We start from the raw sequence: 21175 nt of genomic DNA on the forward strand, positions 1-21175 counted from the left end.
ATCTTCCTGAAGCCCAGGCCTTCAAGTTCCCCCGGCCCCGCACCCCTGCCTGGGCCTTCCGCACCCCTGAATCAGCCGTCCTTGACAGAGAGGAACCTCGCTAAAAGAGCCCACCTGCCCAGGGAGGCCCGGACCCTTCCCTTCGGGTTTCCTGGCCACAGCCCCTCTTCTACTCCCTCTCCTCCCCGCGAGCTTTTCCAGGCGGTACTGAAGTCCTTCCTACACACACGCTATTTTTGTACCATCACTCTCTCCTTCCTCCCCCCCTTCCCCCTACCTTCACTTACTTCCTGCTTTTCCTTCACCTCGGCCCAGCTCTGAAAGAATCGGGGCCCCTCTGGCCCTCACCCACCCCGAGAGGGGCCTTCGGCTTTGGGGCACGGGAGCAGGGCCACTGGGGAGGGGCGAAAGGCAGGCTCCCCCTTCCTTCACTCCCCCGCTCCTTCGCCGCCTCCAGCCTCCCGCGGCCGGAGTCCGGAGGCGAGGGGAGGCCGGCCGCAACTTCCCCAGTCCACCTTAAGAGGACGATGTAACCGGCTCGCGGCGCTGACCTTAGAAAAACAAGTTTGCGCAAAGTGGAGCGAGGGGCCCGGGCTCTGGGCAGCCCCGGCGGCTCTTCCACCATCTCGCAGCCCTCGCCGGCCCGGCGGCGCAGGTCCGAGCCCGGCTGGCCGAGGGAGGGGGAGCGGGGGAGGCGGTTCGGGGCCCGGGGCAGCCGCGCGGGCTTCTGAACTGGCTTATTGTCGGAGCCCGGGCTCGTCCAGTCCCGAGCCGAGCGGGGCGCCCCCGGCGGGGGCCGCAGCCTGGGCCCGGGCCGGGGTGCGGGGGTGCCGGGGCCGCGCGCGCCGCCCTCCCTCCCGGGGCGCGCAGCCGGGGGCGTTCGGCTGAGGTGCCGGCCGGGCTTGAGCCCCGCAGCTTCCCGCGCGGCCGGCGGGAGGAGGGGGAGGGGAAGGAGGGCGGGGGCCGTGGCCGGGACTGTGGGCCAGGGGAGGCGAGCCACGGCGCCGCGAAGAGCCCGGGCGGGGCAGGTGGGCAGCGGCGGGGGCGGCCGGGCCCGCTGCCCCTCGCCCTGCCCTCGCGTCGGTCCTCCCTCTCCCGCGCTGTCTCGATCTGCGCGCCGCCTTGCTCACTCCGAGCTCGCTCGCTCTCTCGCTCTCCCTCTCCCCCTCTCTCGCCTCTCTGTGTCTCTGGCTCTCTGCCTGGCTCCCTTGGGTCTGTTTCCCTCTCCTGCCGCTTCTTTCGGGCCGTCCCTGGCTTCGTTTCTCGCGTGCTTGGGGTCTCTCCCCCTCTCCGTCTCTCGATCTCTCCGGGGGGCGGGGGGTTCTCCGAAAATCGCGGCGCTGACGGCGGCTCCTAAGCCGCTCCAGGCGCCCGTACCGGGGAGGTGGCGGGTGGCGGGCGGGGGGTGGGGGGAGCCCGGCCGCGAGGAGAGGAGAGAGGAGAGGGGGGAGCCTTAGTCATTTCCCCGCTCCAGTCCGCGCCCGCCCGAGCGCGCACTCACGGCCGCTCTCCCTCCTCGCTCCGCAGCCGCGGCCCATGGAGCCCGCCCGCCCGGCCCCCGGCCGCCTCAGGCCGCTGCTCTGCCTGCTGCTCGCTGCGTCCAGCGCCTGGTCAGGTAAGCACCCCCACCCCCCACCGCTGCCGTCCCCAGATTGCGGGTTCAGGCCTCTCAGACCGCCACTCGGCTAATGTCGAGCAGTAATGGGGGAGAGGTGCCCGTAACCAGGGTTACAGATGCGGAAACTGAGGCCCAGAGAGGGACAACGACTTGCCCAAGGTCACACAGCCAAGGATGGAACACAGTCTCTCTCGACTCTGACTGTGCGGCACTGTGCTGGGCACCAGGACAGACCCAGATGAGTTGGTTCACCAGCCCCTGCCCAATCTGATGGCGGAGGCAGGCTGTCAGAGGCTTTGAGAGCAAGGCGCCCCTGGCTTCCCTAGAAGCTCTTATGTTTTCCACATGTTTGACTTCAGGGTCTAAGAGAAGGGGCAGAGGTCCTTCCAGTACTGACGGGATGGAACAGAATCAGGCTGTTGCAATTAGGGAAGAGTGAGCTATCCCTCTTGTGCGCAGAGTAAAACAGTGTTAGTATGGGAGAGAGAGAGGAAAGGAGGCCAGGGTAACCCTGGGGTGAGCTGCTGCAATCCACAGATCCTGATGTGGAAACACGGCGGATTGTCCCCGTGGTTGCCAAAGCCTCTCGCTGGATGGTCGTGCTCCCTGCTGCTCTCCGGCCCCTCCTCCTTCCTCCTCCCTTCCCCAGGCTTCCAGGCAACTCCCTGCAGCTCAGGTGCTCTGTGGGGCTGTTACCTGTGGCTCTGAGCATGTCTTTTCGTTGGCCTACATCAAACACCTGGCTGTATCCAGCAGGCGGGCTCAGAAGTCTACCGTGTGTTCACCAAGGGGTGAGGTCACCATTCAGGAGCCCTGCTTCTTAAAGGGGTTTTGCAGCGCCCTGAGTATCCTGGGAGGGGGGTGGGGGGGTGGAGAAACTGCGTTAAAGGAGTTGTTGGAGGGAGAATGGGGATCTTGTTTTTGGCTCCTTGAAGCTGTGTTGTCAGCACAGGGGTCTCTGCACCTCCCCTCCCCTGAGGAAGGAGGTAAAGATGAGATCAGTATGCACCTCCCCCCTCCTGCATTTGCCTAGAGACTGGTAACCATCTGATAGCAGTGAGAAACAGAGAACTAGCAAACAGTGGGTGGAGGGAGTAGTGGGGGTGGACAGCAGCTTCTCTCTGCCCCACAGTTTACCCTGAGCCCCCGAACCCACGCAGGCATCCCCCCACCTCCCCTCCCCCAGTCTTTCAATTACAGCTGGGTCCTCGCTGGACAAGAGGGAGCCCTGATAGATTTCATGGCTCTCTGGTGAGCCGGTGGCATCTCCGATCTACTCCTTCCTGCCTGAGCAGGCCATTTACACCCAGCAAAAGTCCGAGGCCCTGCCCTGCCGTCCTTCCTGGCCTGGAAGTGCACGAGGGTCTCTCTCAAGTGCTTAATTTTCCTGAAGCAGGGAACTGGGCCCAAGTTGATTTCTAAATGTCTATTCCAGACCCTTCTCTAACCAGGACCCCGTGGTTCCATCCCTGGCAAATGAGGGGTGACGCTGACTAATGAGTGGGCAGCTGCCTTTCCCAGGGCTACCTGGGAACGCCAACACCCTTCTCGGGAGGAAATTCTCCCCCTTTTGCCTATAAAAACAAACTATAAAACGGTAAAGGTCAGGCCATAAAACTTCTGTTCCAATCCATTCAGCATCAATAGCCTGAAAAAGTGGGAGCAGCAGAGGGGCAAAGATTAACTTTGAAATAAGTAAGTCTTAGGAGGTAAGAATAAACTTCTTGGTTGAGGGTGGTGGGGAAGGGGTGTCACCGCCAGAGCTCAAACATCCCAGCATCCTTCACTCGGTTCTACGGGGTCCTGGTTCACCCTCGCCCGTGGCATGGAATTCACCTGGTTTGGCTGAAGGATGGGTCTTCAGACCCTTCTCTCAGGGCTCCAGGCATGGACTTTATGACAAAGCAGAAGAGAGGCAGGACAGAAGGGCAGGAAGGTAGAAGGAGGCAGTTGTCCAATTTTCTAAGAAAATGGGTTTGTTTGAGAAACTCAAATGTCAGGCTTAGGAAGGCAGCTTTGGATTGAATGACTACTGGTGTCTCTGGCAGAACTGTCAGCCTGGGAAGTGTCACATGATTGCTATGGCTTCACATGATCACTGTTTGGAAGGGGCTGGTCATGTGAATTATCTTGGTTGGGGGAGGCAGGGAAAGAAGTTTCTAAAGATTGCTTTCAGCACAAATGTTGCCAAAGGGAAATTCTGAAAAGAGGCTGGTGAAGTCACCAACCTGTGTTCTTGGAGCCAACGTGAGGCCTGTTTCCTCAAACAGCTTCACCGAGGGAGATTGTGAGGCTGGCAGAAGGGCAAGGGGCCGGGGTGGGGACAGCCGGGCAGCCGGATTCTGCAGCACAGCAGCGGTGCCTGACGCTGAGCCTGCAGACTCCTCACTTGGCCCCACGTAGGTCTGGGGACCTCTGGGACCCCTGCTGAACAGACTTCAGATAAACTCCCATTCACTCCTCGCTCTGACTTGGAGAAGGCCAGGCCAAAATGGGGGTCAGGCTTTGGGGGACAGCTGGCCCTCTGCTGAACCTCTCACCTGTCGGAAAAGGGTAGCAAGCTGGTGACTCCTCTGTACTTTCCTAAGTGGTGAAGTTCATCTCACTTCCTCTTTCACGCGGAGAGAAAGGGGGGCGAGTACTTCGGCCCCAAAGAGCTCAGTCTGTGGAAGGTCCTTTAAGGCCTTGGTGTTCTCTGGGTACTTTCTTGCCATTAATTATTCCTTTACCAACCCCGTGGAGACTCGTGGTGTGATTCATTCCTTTACTTGTCATCCAGCACGTATGAAGTCCTGATGGGAACCGTGTGTTGAGAGAAGGGAGGAGAACCAAAGTTCCTTGAATGTTACCTGTATTCCAGGCTGTGTGCTGAGCGCCTCGTCTGCGTAATCCCATCAGTCAGCGAAGCAAAGCATGAGTTGGCTGTTACCCCCATTTTGCAGATGAGGAAAATAAAGTCCAGAACTGGGGAAGTAACCTGTCCAAGGAGTAAGTGTTAGGGAGCCTGGATTTTGAATCCTGGCCTCATGGCTAGGCAGCCTTTGAGGGAAGAAATTCCATGACTTAATCAGGGTTACTTAGTCCAAGCTGAAGAGAACCAGAGGGGCCCCCGCCCAGCTCAGACAGAGGTTTGTGGAAGGGTTCCTTCTGGGGCAGAAGTTTTTAACTGAGCCATGGTCATTTCTCTGAAAGTGCCCAGAGGATGCAAGCACTGGCAGCCCCTTGGTCCTCATAAACGACAGCTCTGGGAGCAGTGTGGCTCCCGTCAGAGCCCCTGATCTGGACTGCCGAGCTCTGGAGGCCCCAGAGCTGGAATCTTCCTCCCTGCATCTTCCTGGTGCCCTTTGCGACAGATGGAGAGGGGGTGTGTGAGAGGAAGGCAGTCTAAAACTGTTGTACAGATCCCACACACGCTCGCTTGCTGCTTCCAATGGCTCCGTGCGACAGATTATTTTCTTATTTGTAGTCCTGGACTGATGGAAGGTGCCCCCCGCTCCGCCTCTTTTTAATGTGCTCAGATTTCTGGTCTGTCAACACAATTCTAATCATGTCACTCCCCTGCTCAAAACTGTTGAGTGGGTCCAAGTTTTCTTTTTTTAAAAAAAAAAACCTACAACAAGGCCTGGGCTCCCTCCCTGACAGGCCCTATTTCTCAGCTACATGTTCTCCAAAGAGCTGACCTGTTGAGATGCTGCTAAACGACCAGGCTTCCTCCCTGCAGCCAAAGCTTTCCTGGCAGCTCAAGTGCACTGGCACCTGAGAGACCCTGAGAAGGCCTGCAGTTGTAGAAGGCCCAGCCAGAACCTTGTTTACTCCAGGGTTCCCCAGACATACGAACAAGAAGCATTGGGTTTGTTTAATGCCCATTAACACGCGCCTAACCCAGTTTGGTAAATGCCTTTGTACAAATCCACACCCTCAGCTGAACTTTCTCATCTCTGTGCCTTCACTTACGCTGTTCCTGCCCCCAGAGATGCCCTTCCCTGTACGTCCCTATCTTCATACGTCCGAATCCTACTCAGCCTTCCATTTGTGCTGCCTCATGTTCCGTGGGATCTCTTCCTCCTCTGAACGTTCACCCCAGGATTTATCTAAGGCTACTTATCACTTTCCCCTTGCTTTATCACATATGAGTGCATGTTTAACTCTGGTTCACGTAGTGGTTCTGCATTGTAGCCTCTCCACGTACAGACACAGCGTACCCTACTTGGACAATTTATTGAGCTCTGTGTTTCGGTTTCCTCACCTGTAAAATGGAGAAGACATCAACAACTGTATTTCAGGGACTCAGTCAGCCAACCCATGTGTAACGCTTGAAGCCATGCCTGGCATGTAGTAAGCGCCCAGTACCAGTTTATTGCACGTTACGTTCAACCAGTGTTGTAATTGTCATTGTTTCATTCTGTTGGGTATTCTCATCTATGGGAGTGGGACTGATGTTGGTAAAAGCACCCAGCACAGCTCCTTGCACACAGTAGGTGCTCACAGAACAACAAAAGCTGTTGAGAGTGAACACGAGATTGGCATTTTTCCCCGTGGCTTTTGTGCGGTTGGGGAGGACAAGTTGCGCAGAGACCGACCAGCTGGTGTGATGGAATAGTTACTGGGACTGAGCGCCCGCCATGGGCACAGCCTGCCTCTAGGTGTCTCTGTCCGGATCCACAGGGCTGGAATTGTCGATTCCTAGACCAGAAAAGCAGGAGGGGGCCTGAGAGAGCCATCAGTCAGCACCTCTTTGTGCAGCTGAGAAAACTGCAGCCCTGAGGGAGGAAGGGACGGGCCAGGCTCACACAGCAGATCCCTGGCAAGGCCTTGGGTGGCATGCCAAGCCCCCTGTCATCCAGGCCAAGGCTCTTTCAAACTGAGCTGTGCTGGAAGTTTCCATCGTTAAAGCCAGAAATCTGACAGGATCCCAAATTCCCTGGAAAATACCAAAGTAATAATAATGGGAAACATTGTTTCTGGCCACTTACTGGGCTCAGCACTGGGCATGTATGATCCCAGTGGTACTCACAGTTACCCTGGGTGATGTGCATGGTTGTAATCAAATCCATCTGACCAGTGAGGAAACTAGGCTCAGAGAGAGCAACTTGCTCAAGGCCACACAGTAAGTGGCAGAGTCAGGATGGCCGTAGCACCCATGATGTACACCCACTAGGCATCACTTCGCCCTGACAGGTAGAAACACTGAGGCCCTGGGGTACTGGCGTCCTGCCCTCTTGGCGCTCCTCGCATATTTCTGTCAATCAGTGTATCCTTCTGGGAGGCAGAGGCGGCGGGTGTTCCCAAGATGTGTTTCTGTCCCATACTGAAGAAGGACTCATCTGTTTTCACAACTGAAACTGCTTTTCTGTTAACTTGGGCGTTCCTGGGGCAGATCTTTTGATGGAGCCCTCCACAAGGTGGATTTTCCCTGCCAGGTGTCCTGCCAGGCCCTCAGTCCAGAGAGATGCAAAACAGCTGAGATGGAAGCTGGCCATTATACAGAATTGGTTCTTTGTGTCTGTAGGATTTCCTGGCACGTCCGACTGGGGACGCGGAGTGTGAGATGGCTGCAGAGTAAGCCAGGAGCTGAGGGAGATCAGGTGCCCAGATCAGGGGGAGATTGGAAGCCAGGAGTGAGGGATGAGCCTGCAGGCTAGGGGCCCGGAGCCGGAGCCCCGCATTGGTGGGTGACGATGCCACGGTGGGCTCTAGTGCCCTCATTCTTCAGAGCCCGCGTTGTCCTCCAGAAGTGGCGGCCCATATGCTGGAAGAAAGTAGTGCACAGTGTGCTAGGGACTAGCCGAGTTGTGAATCTGCGCTGCCTCTTCCTTATCTTTTTATTTTGGAAAATTTCAAACATTTGCGAGATGAGGAATGGTGTGAGGAACCCCAGCTTCAACACTCTTCTGCCATTCATGTTTCACCTGCCCCTCATTTTTCTGGGGATGGGGGGAGGAGGGAGGATTGTAAAGCAAATGGTAGACATCAGGCATCATTTCATCCATCAATGCTTAGATGTGTACCATCGTCTAATCCTTACAATGAGCCAAAAAACATAGAATCTTTCATCCCCATTTTATGGATAAGGAAACTGAGATTCCCCAAAGCTGAGTTGGGCTCCTCCCAAGGCCACATAACCAGTGAGAGTTCAATAAAGCTGGATCCAAGGCTTGGTTTACTCAACCACTTTTCTGTCCTTATTATGGTCATTTTAATTACAAATATTCATTCAACAAATATTTTTGAGCATCTATGTGCCAGGGGTGGCTCTAGGTGCTAGGGATACCACTGCAAACAGACAAAAATACCTGCTCTTATGGCACTGACACTCTAGTGAGGAAGGAAAAACAGACCCAAGTAAACATTATGTCAGGTGGAGACAAGTGCCGTGAAGAGAACTAAAGCAGGTCGAGGGAATAGAAGGTTGAGTGGGGAGAGAGGGAGGGCCTCTCTGAGGAGCAGAGGCCTGCATAAAACTGAGGGAGCAACCATGAGACTATCAGGGGAAGAGCAGGCCACACAGAAGGAGAAGCAAGTGCAAAGGCCCTGAGGCTGGGATGGGTTAGCTGTGTTCCAGGAATAGCCAGTGAGTCTGGACTTAAGGGAGATAGGCAGTGGGGGAGTTAGGAGAGGTCAGGGCCAGACCAAGTAGGATCTGGTTCACTGAGCACTTGACATTGAACATGTGAGGTCATGTGATATGATCATTACTCTGTACATCATCTCATTGAATTCTCACCACACAGTTCTGTAAGATGGGAACTATTATTATACCTATTGGACAGATGAAGAAAGAGAGATTCAGAGAAGTGAAGTGACTTGCCTAAGGTCACACAGCTTATATGTGCAGAGGTAGGATTTGCGCTCAGACCCCTAAACGCTGTAGCATCCTCATCACTGCTTTCCTGTTTTCACTCTTACCCCCTCCAGTCTCTTTACCCAGAGCAGCTGGAGTGAATCAAATCCTCTTTGTCCTTCTCCAAACTTTTCAGTGGTCCCCACTGCCCTTAGAATAATATCAAACTCCTTACAATGATCCATGAGACGTGGCATTTTCTGTACCACATCCATCTCTCCAGCCCCAGCTAGTATCACACTTGCCTTCCTCCATGGGCTTCAGCCACAGCAGTCTTCTTTCTGGCCTTCATATGCACCAGCTGCTTTCCTACCCCAGGGCTTTTGCACTTGCTGTTCTGGCCTATTGGAGCACCTTCCTTGGTCTTTGCTTTCTTCAGGTTTCAGCTGCAGTCTCACCTCCTCGGAGATGCCTTTTACAACTGGCCCATTCTAAAAGTGGTTCTGCTTGTTATTCTCTGTCGTGGCACCAGATTCGTTTGCACTCCTAGCCATTTCTGTATTTGTTTAATTATTTCAGCCCTGTCTCTCCCACTAGAATATAAGCTCCATGAGAGTAGGAACTATGTCTGTCTTATTCACTGCTGGGCCTCCTGAGACCTTACACAGGGCCTGGTAACAGTAGGCAGATTAATACATATTGGTTGAATGAAGAAAGACGCTCATTTTAAAAAGGGAGCTCAGAGCCGTGAGGTCACACAGGCAGCAGCCCTGGTTGGAAAGCAAACCTCTGCTCTAACCACTACACAGTCCTACCTCTGCAATGGGGGCCATGACCACCCTGCAAATCCCTGCCTATCGTGCTGAAATAGGGATCCCTAAACTATCAGGAAGCACAGAATATCAGTGCCAGCTGGGATGGAGGTAGGGGCCCAGAAACCCTGGAATTGGTACTTAAATTCTGGCTATACAGAACAGCTTGCCCCAGTGTAGACACCCTGGTGAACGAGCAGGCAAACCACGAAACATGACACAGTTCGTGCTACGCCCTTTAGGCCTTGATTTGGTTTGAAGGGCCTGACTTGGCGCCAGCCTCCCCCAGCGGGTCCTTCATTGCACAAGGCTATGTGGTACAGTGGGTGAAGTTGTGGGTGGAGTCAGACTGCTCCGCAGCCCTGTGACCTTGGCCAAGTGGCTGTACCTCTCTGAGCCTCAGTCTTGCCCTCTGTGAAGTGGGGGTGATGACAGCCTGTGTTGCTGGGTCCCTGCGGAGGCTGGTGAAGCCTGTCATGCTCCTGATAATACCCGTGCTCAATGCTCATTAACCATCATTACTATTACTGTTATCTTTGTGTGATCACCATTTTATGGTTGGAGCTCTACAGAGCAGGTGGAGGTCCTGCTCCATCACTTACCAGCCGGGACTTGGAACTCACTACACTGCCCCTCTGGGCCTCAGTTTCCCCTTCTGTGAAGTGGAGGCTCAGCTTGGCTGCTCTCCTGCTGGTCCCTTCCAGCTCAGATGCTCCAGCCAGGATGCTTCTCTCACCCTTCATCTTGATGGTACCCCAGACCCCCTCTCTAGCAGGGGAGGCAGTGGGGAGGTACCCACTTTGGGGCACATTCCTGAGTGAATCCAGCATGTGCCACTTCTTGGCTGTGTGCTCTGGAGCAGGTGTCTTGCCCTGCTCTGAGCCTCAGTTTCCTCATCTGTAAAATGGAAATGCTACCACTCTTTCCTCCCGCACAGGGACTGCTGAGGGTTAAGGGAATTAAGAGCTGTGGAAAGTGCTTTTGTGAACTGCAAAAAGCACTATAAAAGGCATCAGCGGATGGTGTCAGCTTGGGGAAAAATCTTGTCCAGAGACTATCTGCTGTGGGCAGCAGAGTGTGCTGAAACCTTGGCAAATGTCATTTAATAAATGCGTGTTCCTTTTAAGGGGGCCTTTATCTCAGCTGGGAAAATGTGTGTACGTCCTTGGCAGCCTGAGAATCCAGAATCCTGAGCCAGAGGGGACCCAGTCACAGGGGGAAGAGATCGCGTGTGACTGACCTCAGTGTTTGAGTCCTGCCTCTGCCCCTCCCCTGCCTCTCAGGGTCTCAGCTTCCTTACCTGTAGGACGGGGCTGGTGACAACAGCACTTGCTTCACTAGGCCGTCATGACAGTTAAGTAAATGAGGGCTCCCCATTATGTGACCTCATCCACACGTTGTACCCATGAGACCGTGGCTGAGAAGCACCAGGGCCTGTCCTAGAGTAACAGCTGGGCCTGGAGGTTGGAAGGACACCACCTGGGTTCTCAGCCTCTCCAAGCCTCACTTCCGGGCCTCAGTTTCTCCCTCTGCAAAATGGGGAGGTGGGAAAGAGGTCCTTAGGTTGTCAAGGAAGTGGATGGTGGGTGTTAGTGCCCCTGCATGCTCTCCCAGCCTCACCTGGTCCCCACCAGGCCTGGCGAATAGGAAGCGTGCTTACAGCACACACGTATCCATAGTTCTTTCCCTGCCGCTTTGCAAACAGGGCTGCGCTGCGAGCATTGCTTCATTGCCTCCAGATCCAGTCTAGACTTAGCAAATGCTCACCAGGGCTCTGACCCTCCCTGCCCCCCCGGCCTCCCGCCAACAGTGCATACAGCCTGCCCACAGGTCCAGCTCCAAGTGGTCTTGTGCAGACATTGGGGCAGAGCTAGTTCTGCCTCAGACAGAATCCTTAGCTTCTCAGGCTTAAGGCTGTGATCCTCCATCATCCTCTTCATCCTTAAATATCCACTGCATGGTAACACTGCCCTGCACCAAGTGCTTCCTCTGTGCCAGGAGCAGCACTGAGCTCTTTACACACATTAGCCTGTTTCATCCTAGAAGAGCCCTAGTGTTATTATTATTATTATCATCATCATCATTCTCATTCTACAGATGAGAAACCAGAAGTCCAAAGGGATTAAGACACTTCCTGGGGTCTCCTGAGTGGCAGAGTTAGAATCCAAACCAGAACATGCATTCAACAAATGCCAGGCACTGGTATAAACCTGAAGGAAACTGCAGGGAACAAAACTAAGTCCCTCTCAAAGGGCTTATAAGTAAATCTAGGGTAGGGAGATAGATGCTAATGAAATTGACAAATGCTTGTAATATGTCAGGTGATATGTATTGTAGATACAGGGTGATATGTGTTGTAGAAAAATAAAGCAGAGCAGGGGACATCGAGAGGGGTAGTGTTTTATATACCATGCCAAGGAAGGCCTCTTAGGCCAGAAGAAGGTGAGGCACCCAACATGCAGATATCTAGGGGATGAGAGTGCCAGGCAGAGAGGATGGCAAGTGCAAAGGCCCTGAGGTGAGTAGAGAATCTGGCATGGTTGAGAGCAAGACTGCAGGGCCCTGGGGGCCACCGCAAGGATCCTGGGTCTCACTCTGAGTACAGTGAAGGGTGCAGGAGGGTTTTGCACGAAGGAATGATGTTACCTTAGGTTTTAGAGGCTCCTCTCGCTTCAGGGAGGATACATGTTACACAGAGGTGAGGTGGAGCAGGGAAGCCGGTTTGGAAGCTGAGATAAGGATCTAGGTAAGGGACAGTGGTGCAATAGAGGTGGTAGGGAGAGGTCAGAGTCTGGCCAGATCTTGGAAGGTGAGCCAGCAAGCTCTGCTAATAGCTGGCTGTGGGTCAGGAGAAAGATGGGAGTCGAGGAAACGTACAGATCTCAGGCCAGCTCTTCCAACCACTGAACATTTGGCCTTGGGGAGAGAGACGATGGTACCCCCTTGTTTACAGGTGAGAAAGTGGAGGCTTAAAGAAAAGTGACTCTGCCAAGTCACTCCACTAGGGCTGAGATATACAGGTCTTCTGGCCCCAGAGCCCAAGCTATGGACTGTCCTGGCACCTTAGGAGTTTACCTGCTGCATGGAAGGGGCTACCAGGGTCTGCCCTTTCCCTGCAAGGGTATGGACAGTACCCAGTTCTCTGAGTTGCCTGGAGTGGGGGTGAAGGAGAAAGTACCCTGGGCCCACTGGGCCCTCCCGCACCTTATTCACAAGGCCACGTGTATCCTCATTTGTGCTGGTTCCAAGGCAGGTGCTAGTTTCCACCACAGAACCTGTGGCATCTCCACCCAATGGGTACCAGTAGACTGCTCCCAGTGATGACCTGCTGTTCAGGTGGTAACTGAAGCCATCCTTTCAGGTACTAGGTTAACCCAGTCCCTAGCCCTTTCCCAGCTTGCTCACAGCCATTGAGCATGTCCCAAAGACTCTGCCCTGGTCCCTGAATTGTCCCTTTTCTCTCCTCTGCATCTTTGTGCAGAGGAAGAAAAGTTCCACCTTCTTGAATGCCTTCCCTTCTCCCCAGCCTCTGTCAGCTTTCAAGATGCAGCTCAGGGACCACCACCCCCAGGAAGTCTTCTCAGATCTCACCCTTCTTCCAATACCCTATCCCCAAGCCCCTTCTTGCTCACTGATCACCCTGCACATGATCATTGCCTGTGTCCGGGTCTCTGCCCCACAATGGTGGGGATCCATCTTACTTGGCTCTGTGTCCTGTGGCACCTAGGACAGGGCCTAGCAATGGAGTGAGGTTTGAAAGGGCATGAATGAATCATTCTGACTCCAGAGGAAGATCAGTGCCTGCTGCAGATGGTACTCCTGAATCAGAGCCCCAGGCTCCCCAACTGGGAACTGCAGAGTCTACACAGCCATCACCCATGCGGCCCCCTCCTGAATGCATCCTGGGGACCGTCTGCCCCACCCAGGGTCATGAGCTTCAGCAGGGCATTTCCAGGCTGACTTCTTTACCACTGTGCCCTACAGCTAGCACCCAGTCAGTAGGTGCTCAGTAAAGGTTTGAGTCTCTGGTCTAGGGCAGGACCCTGTGCCAGGGGCCATGCAGCACTTTGCCCACCAGGAGCCAGATTTGAGGGAAGCATCTCCCCTGCCCTCCTTTCTCTCTCACCACCCTGTATGTGCCAGGCATGTTCACCACTGGGTACACTCACACACTCGGGTGCGTGGACACACGGTGTACACAGACAGTGGTCTCCACACACGCTGGGCCCCTGCTCCCCAGCACTTAAAGCACACACACCCTCACATTCACACTCATGTATACACCATCTCCATCACACACGTGCCCTCCCTGCATGCGCACACACACACACACACACACACACTTGTGCGCACATCCCACTCCTATCCTCCCCGCCCACACACACATTCTATGCACCCACATGCTCACACCCCTCCCAGATATCTATCTGTTCACACCTCAGGTGCAGACAGACCCTCTCATGCCACCAACAGTTTCACACCCACATTCAGATACTCTCCTGGGCACAGTTCACGCCCCCCCTCCTGCCCCTGGTCCCTGGTACTCTTCTGACACACTTCTGAGCTGCACCAGAGCACGTTCCTGCACACACGAGCATCTTGTACACATGCCCATCCATGTACATGTGTGTGAACACTTGTCCTTGGTGCACTTGTGCACTTGTGTACCCACTCCTGCATCTGCCCTCTTTCACTCCTGTGTGCATACTCCTATCCACACTCCTGCACTACACACTCTTGTACACAGACATCAAATCATAACCCAGAAGATACCAAAGGCAGCACCTGATGAGGTGCTGCTGTGTTGGGGGGATAAACCAGCAGCCCTCTGAGGATGGCCGAAAACGATCGAGGTCAGGAAAGGGGGATGCTGAGCTGCCCCAGCTGTAGGGGCCGCGGTGGATGCCATCTTGGGATGCTGAGCCCCGGGCATTGCCAGACCTCCGGCCATAGCCTCCCAAGCCCCGGGCTCCTTGAATTTGTGGAAATTTTTGGGGTGATCTCCACCCTGTCCCCAAGACCCCTGCTCTGGTGACCCACTGCGTCCAGGTGCAGGCAGGCTCCCATGCAAGTGGCAGTGAGTGCCCATCAGGGAAAGGCTGGCTCTTGGGAAATGTGCATTTCAGCTTTGCCTCTGCATCCTGATGAAGCAGGAGGAATCACACCAGAGATCACAGCGGCCCTGTTTCCCTCCCGGCAAGTTTCAGTTCTAAGTTGATTTGTTTTTTCCATTAGAAAAGCATCCATGCTTATTTTTTCACTTCTGATGAAATTGTTTTCATCTTTTCTTAATCTCAAAAACTCCCCATGATTGTTGTAAAAAAAAAAAAAAATCACATATTTTTCCAAGTCCAATGGTCAGTTTTCAGTCCCCATCTTATTTCATCTCTCGCACCCTCCTTGGCCTATTCGTGGAGGACAAAGTGGGCGCGGTGGGGGAAGCAGGTCATGGGGAGGGGCAGGAGATGGGGTCAGAGATGCCAGCAGGAGTCCCTTGTCTAAAGGGTTGGGGCTCAGTCCAAATGTAACATTGGAGTTATTTCTTTAAAGTCTATCTTGTCTACTCGTGTGCAAGCCCCATGAGGCCAGGACACAGCCCTTCTGCAGCCCTGAGCTGAGGGCCTGGCTCATAGCAGATTCTGGTATTTCATCACTGTCCACCCATGCTGTGAGCTCCCTGCATCCTGCGGACAGAGTTCCTCTTACAACAAGTACACGGGGCAGTTCCACCCACTGTGCTGACGTCTTCCATTAGATAACTTACTCACGTGTTTTATTTCATTACTTAATATTCTTCCAAAAGCAACAAATGTTCACTACAAAAGAGAGAGAGAGACTTCAATATATTATTTGCTATAAAATAGAAAATATGCCTATCCCCGTGTCCACCCTGGTCCATGCTGGTCCCATTTCCCAGTCGTAACTTACCTCAGCATCGTGATGTTTATCATTCTAGGCCTTTTCTCTAGACAATTCGATCAGTCAGTCTGCAGATGTTTATTGAGCATCTGTTCTGCACCAAGCACTGTATTTTCTTATTACAAAATGGGATACTGTAAATATTCTTTAATAGGCATCCAGTTTAGAAAATCTGAAAATACCCAAAATAGAAGGAAAAAAAGGGAAAACCCATTAGATTCATGATCCAAAGAGATTCACGATCCAAAGAGAGTTGTGTTTTATAGCTTTGTATAGTACCTTGCAGCTGTTTATTTATACGTCGTTTTAGTTTACAATGTCATGATCATACTGAAAGCAGTTTTCCTGCTTTTTTATTGCACAAGTAACACAAACAGAAGACATAAAAGCAAAATCCCTTGGAAGTCTACTACTCACAGTTAATTACTACTAATCTTTAATATCAGATATACATTTTTTTCAAAACTAGAAGTTTGGGATCACACTGAAAACATCACTCAGGAACTGACTCTGATCTTGTAATCTATTTCTGTGTCCATAACTGTAATCCTCACATGTAGGCTTGGTTATCATGTGAATTCATCATCAGGGGATCAGCAGCCTCCTTTTCTTGGAAATTAGAATATTTCCAATTTTTAATTTTTATAACAACACCTGAATGAATGAAGCAAAATGTTTGCACACATCCTTAGTAACCTGAGTATGATTTTACATATTTATTCACTCATATTTTAACAACATCAAAATGTTGATCACAGTTATCTTTGATGGTATTCTATGAGATTATTATTTTCTTTTTATACTTTTTTGTTTTCTCTAAATGCTTTGCAATAAACAGATTTTATTTGCTAACCACAGTATCATTTAAAATTATGCCATGCAAAAATTTCCAGACTGCTACAGATTCACAGTGATGGTTTTTTATGGCTGCCTGTAATTCCATCTAGTGGACACTTAACCATCCCCTGTCATTGGCCACTTGGGTTTTTTCCCAACTTTTTCAAGATCGTTACATGGGAACCCCACTCCATATTCGGGGTCATGTCCTCATGGAACAGCCCAGCAAAGGCTGGAGAACAGGTTTCACACCTGTGGTACCTCCTGCCACACTGCTTTCCCGAACGGATGTGCCACTCTCCACTCCCACCAGCATCATGTGACGATGCCCAGCTGCCCTCCTCTCCCAGAGACAGTTCAGGCTGCTAAACCATCGCTTTCTCTGCCAGGAGGGCAGGAGAGAGCGGGAAATGGGTTTGTCAGTGATGCCAGCGTGATGACCCCAGGCCCAGAACCGCGGGAGTGATTTTTAACAAGGCCGATTCCCAGAACAGAACCTGCCGAGAAAAAGAAAAGCAAGCAAGCGAGGGAAGGACTCTGCTGGAAACACACACACACAAGCAGATTAAAATAATATTTGGCACTTCTGTCGCACTTTTAAAATTCTTCAAACGCTTTATAAACACTAGCTAATTAATTAAGCCTCCTAAATCTGGCTGCAGTTGGTAGAGAGAGCTTGAGAGGAGCTAAAAAAGGCGGGGCGGGGGGGCAGCCCCACACAACTCCAGATTTTATTGTGGCCTCCTGGCTGTGACTGCAGGCCTCCGGCTGCAGCACAAGAATAGCCCTGCCCCAGCCGCAGGCCTGGCTCCGCACCTCCTCTTCTGCTCCCGCCTCCCTCGCCAGCTGCTGACTCACAGCCCTGTGCGGTGGTATTGATAAAGATAATAATAACCACCATTGATTGCGTGTCTATGGGCCAGGCACAGTCCCGGGCTCCAGGCTCGCCATCTCCCAGACCTGCCTGTGACAGCCCCTTTAACAGATGAAGAAAGAGCCTCAGGGAGAGGATTTGCCCAGGAGCAAGCGAAATCCCTCCTTCCTTCATTAATGTGTTCATTCAACGTGTATTTATCAAGGGCCCAGTGTGTGCCAGGCCGTGTTCTAGGTAGGGGGCTGGAAACGCTTCCTCATGGATCCTGCATCCTGCTTGGGGGGAACATGACAATCTAGAGAAAATCAAGTATATAATAATGTATCTGTGATAATAACGGGAACAGAAACTAAAGTTTAACCAGCACCTGTGCTGCAGGCACTTATGTCCAACTGTGTCCTCATGGCTATCTTGGGGGGGTGGGTGCCAGTACCCCACTTTGTGGGTGACGGAGTGGAGGCCCAGGGAGGGCGGGTGCTGAACTGGCTGAGGGTGGACCGTGCTCTCACCCGAGCCTGCTGGCCCCAGCGCCCATGCTTCCTGCCAGTGGCATTTCTAGTCCAGTCTCCAATGTAGAATGCAGACCCTTCGGGAATGGTCCTGGCTGGATGCTCTTGGCAGCTGCTGATGCTGCCTGGGATCTCTCGGGCTCCCTGCCTGCCCCTGTGGGCCTCTTCCATGTGCCTCTCACACACCTGGTCAACAGTTCTACCCCAAGCCCCTGTCCCTCTGCAGACAGTGGTTTCTTCCCTGCACCATGAGGGTCAGGCCGTCCCGAGGCTGCCACTCCGCATTTCCACTCACTGGCCATGAGAAACGGGCAATCCCTGGCATGGGAGTCAGGGCTGGGACCACAGGAAGGGGATGAGAGGCCTGTCCCGAGGCCCTGGGCTTACCTGCAGTGAAGGAGTCTGTGGCTGGGTAAATTCACAAGGTCTCTCTCCAGCTCAGCCAGAGGTGAGGGGCTGCTCGGGGCATCAACTGCAACCCTGTCCAATGTACAAGGCAAGGTGGCCTCGGTCAGGACAGGACAGGGTCACATCAAGGGTCAGTGGAGCAACCAGGCAGAGACCAGTTGGCCCATCTGCACCTCTGCCAGGCTGCTGCCACTCCGTGTCTCGGTCTTATTCTCTCTTTCCCCCGCCTCCTTCTCAGTCTCTCACTCCACCTCTGTCTGCCCCTCCCTCTGCCTATCTCGGTGGTTCTTTCTCTGTCTCTGTGTGTGTGTGTATGTGTGTGTTTCTCCAAGGTCTTCATGATCTGTCCTTTCTGCCCACCCCCCACCTTGTTCAGAATCAAGGCCCTGGCTGCACCTCACTCCGACCATCTACAGCACCTCTCACAGCATCTTCACCAGGCCTGTCCATCTTCCTCCTGTGTCCCCCGCCCTCCCAACCTCCTCTACTGGGAGTCCCTGTTCATGTGCCCCAGTCCTCTCCAATTTGGGGCTCAGGTCCCTCCCCACCGCCAGCCTCTAGGACCCCTTCCAGCTGTCCAGCCTGGGAGCCCTGGAGGCCCGACCTGGGTCCAGGCCCTGTGTGTCCCAGCATCCAGCCTGGGCCTGGCCTGAAGGAGCATCAGCGAGATCTGGTGGGAGTGAAGTTTGAGCAGCTGACCCTCCTCATTTATTCATTGTGTGATGACAGTAGCTTCCCCTGTGCCCAGCTTGGTGCTAAGTGACTTCTGCGTGTGATCTCATTTTCTTTTCAGAACACGCAGAGGCCTGGGGGTGGTCTACCCATCTTGTAGATGAGGAAACTGATACTAAAGCAATGCATAAACTCAGGTCATGGGTGAATAAAAAGTGAGCCAGGTCTCAAACCAGTTCAGATGGCTCCAAAGACCAGACTCTTCTTTTTGACACTGTCCTGGCCTAGGCATGTTGTTTGTTCTTACTAGAGATCCATGGAGATGGGGCCATAGTAACTGACAGATGAGGAGACTTAAGGCTCAGAGGGCAGTAAAGGGACCTGCCCAAACTAAAGGTATCAAGCAATATCAAGTGTGCAGTTATCGAGCATACTCACAGGCCTCCCTATGGGATCTTCACGGTCACCTGAGTGATAGCCAAGGTCACACAGCAATAAGCCTTGAGCCGGGACTCACACCCAAGTCCTTGTACTTCACAAGTCCACGGCCCGGACAAGCCCCAACTGCTGAGTACTTTTCCAGGGCCTGCTTCCTGAGCCAGACCCAAAACAGAATCTAAAGTCCTTATAGAGCCCCCCCGCACACCATGCTGCCACCTACCTCTGAGCCTTTGCCCAGGCTGCTCCCTCTCTCAGGAACACTGTGCCCCTTCCTTTATTCCTGGTAAATTCAGATTTGAATTGAGAACCCAGTTCAGACATGACTTCCAGAGCGGGCTCAAGTACTCAAGCCTACTCTCTGCCACATCATTTAACCTCTCTGTGCCTCACTTTCCTCTCTTGTATTAGGGTCTCACGTTACAGGCTCATTGGGCAGGTTGCATGTGATACACGTGCAAGGGGCTGAGTTCAGGTGTAGCTCATGGTGCACAAAGTCAATGAAAACTGTTGTTGATAAACACTTGAGAAAACCTACAGGATCACATAAGGATGAATAAATAACTGGATTGTGTTTCCCTCCAGGAGTGGCAGGTGAGAACAAGCTGCAGGTGATTCAGCCTGAGAGGTCAGTTTCAGTTGCAGCAGGAGAGACGGCCACTCTGCACTGCGACGTGACCTCCCTCTTCCCCGTGGGGCCCGTCAATTGGTTCAGGGGCACGGAGCCAGGCCGAGAGTTAATCTACAGTTTCAAAGGAGGCTCCTTCCCTCGAGTAACAAGTGTTGCAGATACTACAAAGAGAGACAACATGGACTTTTCCATCCGCATCAGTAACATCACCCCAGCAGACACCGGTATATACTACTGTGTGAAGTTCCAGAAAGGAAACCCTGACGTGGAGGTTAAGTCTGGACCAGGCACTCATCTCACTGTGAGTGGTGAGTATGGCCTGGGTCTCCTTTGTCCCCCTGGTCTGTGACAACAAGTCAACAAGAATGCCCTCCACCCTTTGAGAAAAAAGAAAAAAAAAAAAGAATCAAGTGCAGCAGTGGGTGCTTATATCATGATCTGATTTCACTCCCTTCTACAGATTAGGGAAACTGAGGCCTGCAGAGGTCATGCTACTTGCCAAAGACCCCATAACTGGTAAAACTGGGAAAAGTCTGGAACCCCAGTCTGCCTGGCTCCACAGCCCTTGCCTTTTCCATTCCGTCTAGCCCTTTGTTTCCAGGGATGAGGGAACTGAAAGTCTGAGCGACTTGCCCTGTTACAGCCCAGGTATCACCTCCTGCCTCCAGAGAGTGCTCCCCTCAATGTGGCTGAGTCTTCTCTTTATTCAGCACCTATTGAACACCTACTGTGTGCCAGGCCCTGCTCCAGATGTTGTGGAAGCAGCAGTGAACAAAGCTCTTCTCCCATGGAACTTATGTTCTCTCCCCTTCCAAAGAGAAGTCTATCCAGGGCAGGGTTTCTTTATTTCCTCTTCAGAAACATCACACTGAGAAGAAATTCCTAGAGGCATAGGTTCAGTGTTTACTCTGACGGCCCGGGCTAGAGGAGATGCCCAGAGGTTGGGTGTTTCCTGGGGGTCTGTTGGGAAAACCCTCCTGTGACTCAGGGACCGACTCACACAGTCACTGAAGGCTCCCAGCAGAGCTGGGTCATCTCAGAATGTCCCTCCCCAGGAAAGAGGTTCCCCATGTGGGTGACTTAGGGGCTGCCCCACTGAGGTAGCAAAGGTGCTCATTTAGAGTTTTCTGGCAAGGACCCTGGATCCTCTTCCTGACTCCTGAATCCTGGACTGTGACACAGGGAGGACCTTTAGACACCATCCAGTGCAACCCCCAACGTACACATGGGGAGCCTGAGGCCAAGACGTGACAGGGACCTAGACCGCAGTCACATGGTCAGTGAGGGAATCCTTCCAGAACCCAATCTGATTCCAGGCCAGACTCCTTCCGGCACCACCATTGGAACTGGTTTCATGGAAGAGCCTGGCACATAGAGGGGACAAGATAAAAGCTCCTTGAATTAACCGTTGAACAGGGAGCCTTTTCATAGGTTTCCCCAAGGTTCAGACTGCCCCTCACATTCAGGCCCTGAGGCCCAAGGTGACTGGGAACCTCTCCCTATTTTTAGCCACAAATCCCTCATTCCATATCAGCACCTGGAGCTGCCCAGTGTTTCAACAGCTGCAAAGCACTCAGCATATGGAGACAGCATCTGTCAGTCTTTTGTTGACAAATACCAAGTTGTTCCCAAACTTAGGATATTAGAACAGCACTGCAGTGGATAGTCTTGTCCTG

The 21175-nt window shown here is 52.9% G+C and overlaps 1 protein-coding gene across 3 annotated transcripts in view; it reads left to right on the forward strand.

Moving 5' to 3' along the window:
* Positions 1-299: 299 nt before the first annotated feature.
* Positions 300-21175, forward strand: part of SIRPA (signal regulatory protein alpha) — a 43019-nt gene continuing 22143 nt past the window's right edge. For 2 of the 3 annotated variants that reach the window (XR_009530111.1, XM_060077815.1), the window contains exons 1-3: positions 300-655; positions 1528-1615; positions 19454-19807. Coding sequence is in view for 2 of the 3 variants with exons in the window: in XM_060077815.1 (XP_059933798.1) it covers positions 1537-1615; positions 19454-19807 (433 nt within the window). In the remaining variant the exon portion in view is untranslated. Of the gene's footprint in view, positions 656-1009; positions 1029-1527; positions 1616-19453; positions 19808-21175 lie in introns of those variants that run through there. The other variant, XM_060077816.1, reaches the window with a different exon arrangement.

This window comes from Mesoplodon densirostris, chromosome 16 (assembly GCF_025265405.1).
Source record: "Mesoplodon densirostris isolate mMesDen1 chromosome 16, mMesDen1 primary haplotype, whole genome shotgun sequence".
NCBI classification, from domain to species: Eukaryota; Metazoa; Chordata; class Mammalia; order Artiodactyla; family Ziphiidae; genus Mesoplodon; species Mesoplodon densirostris.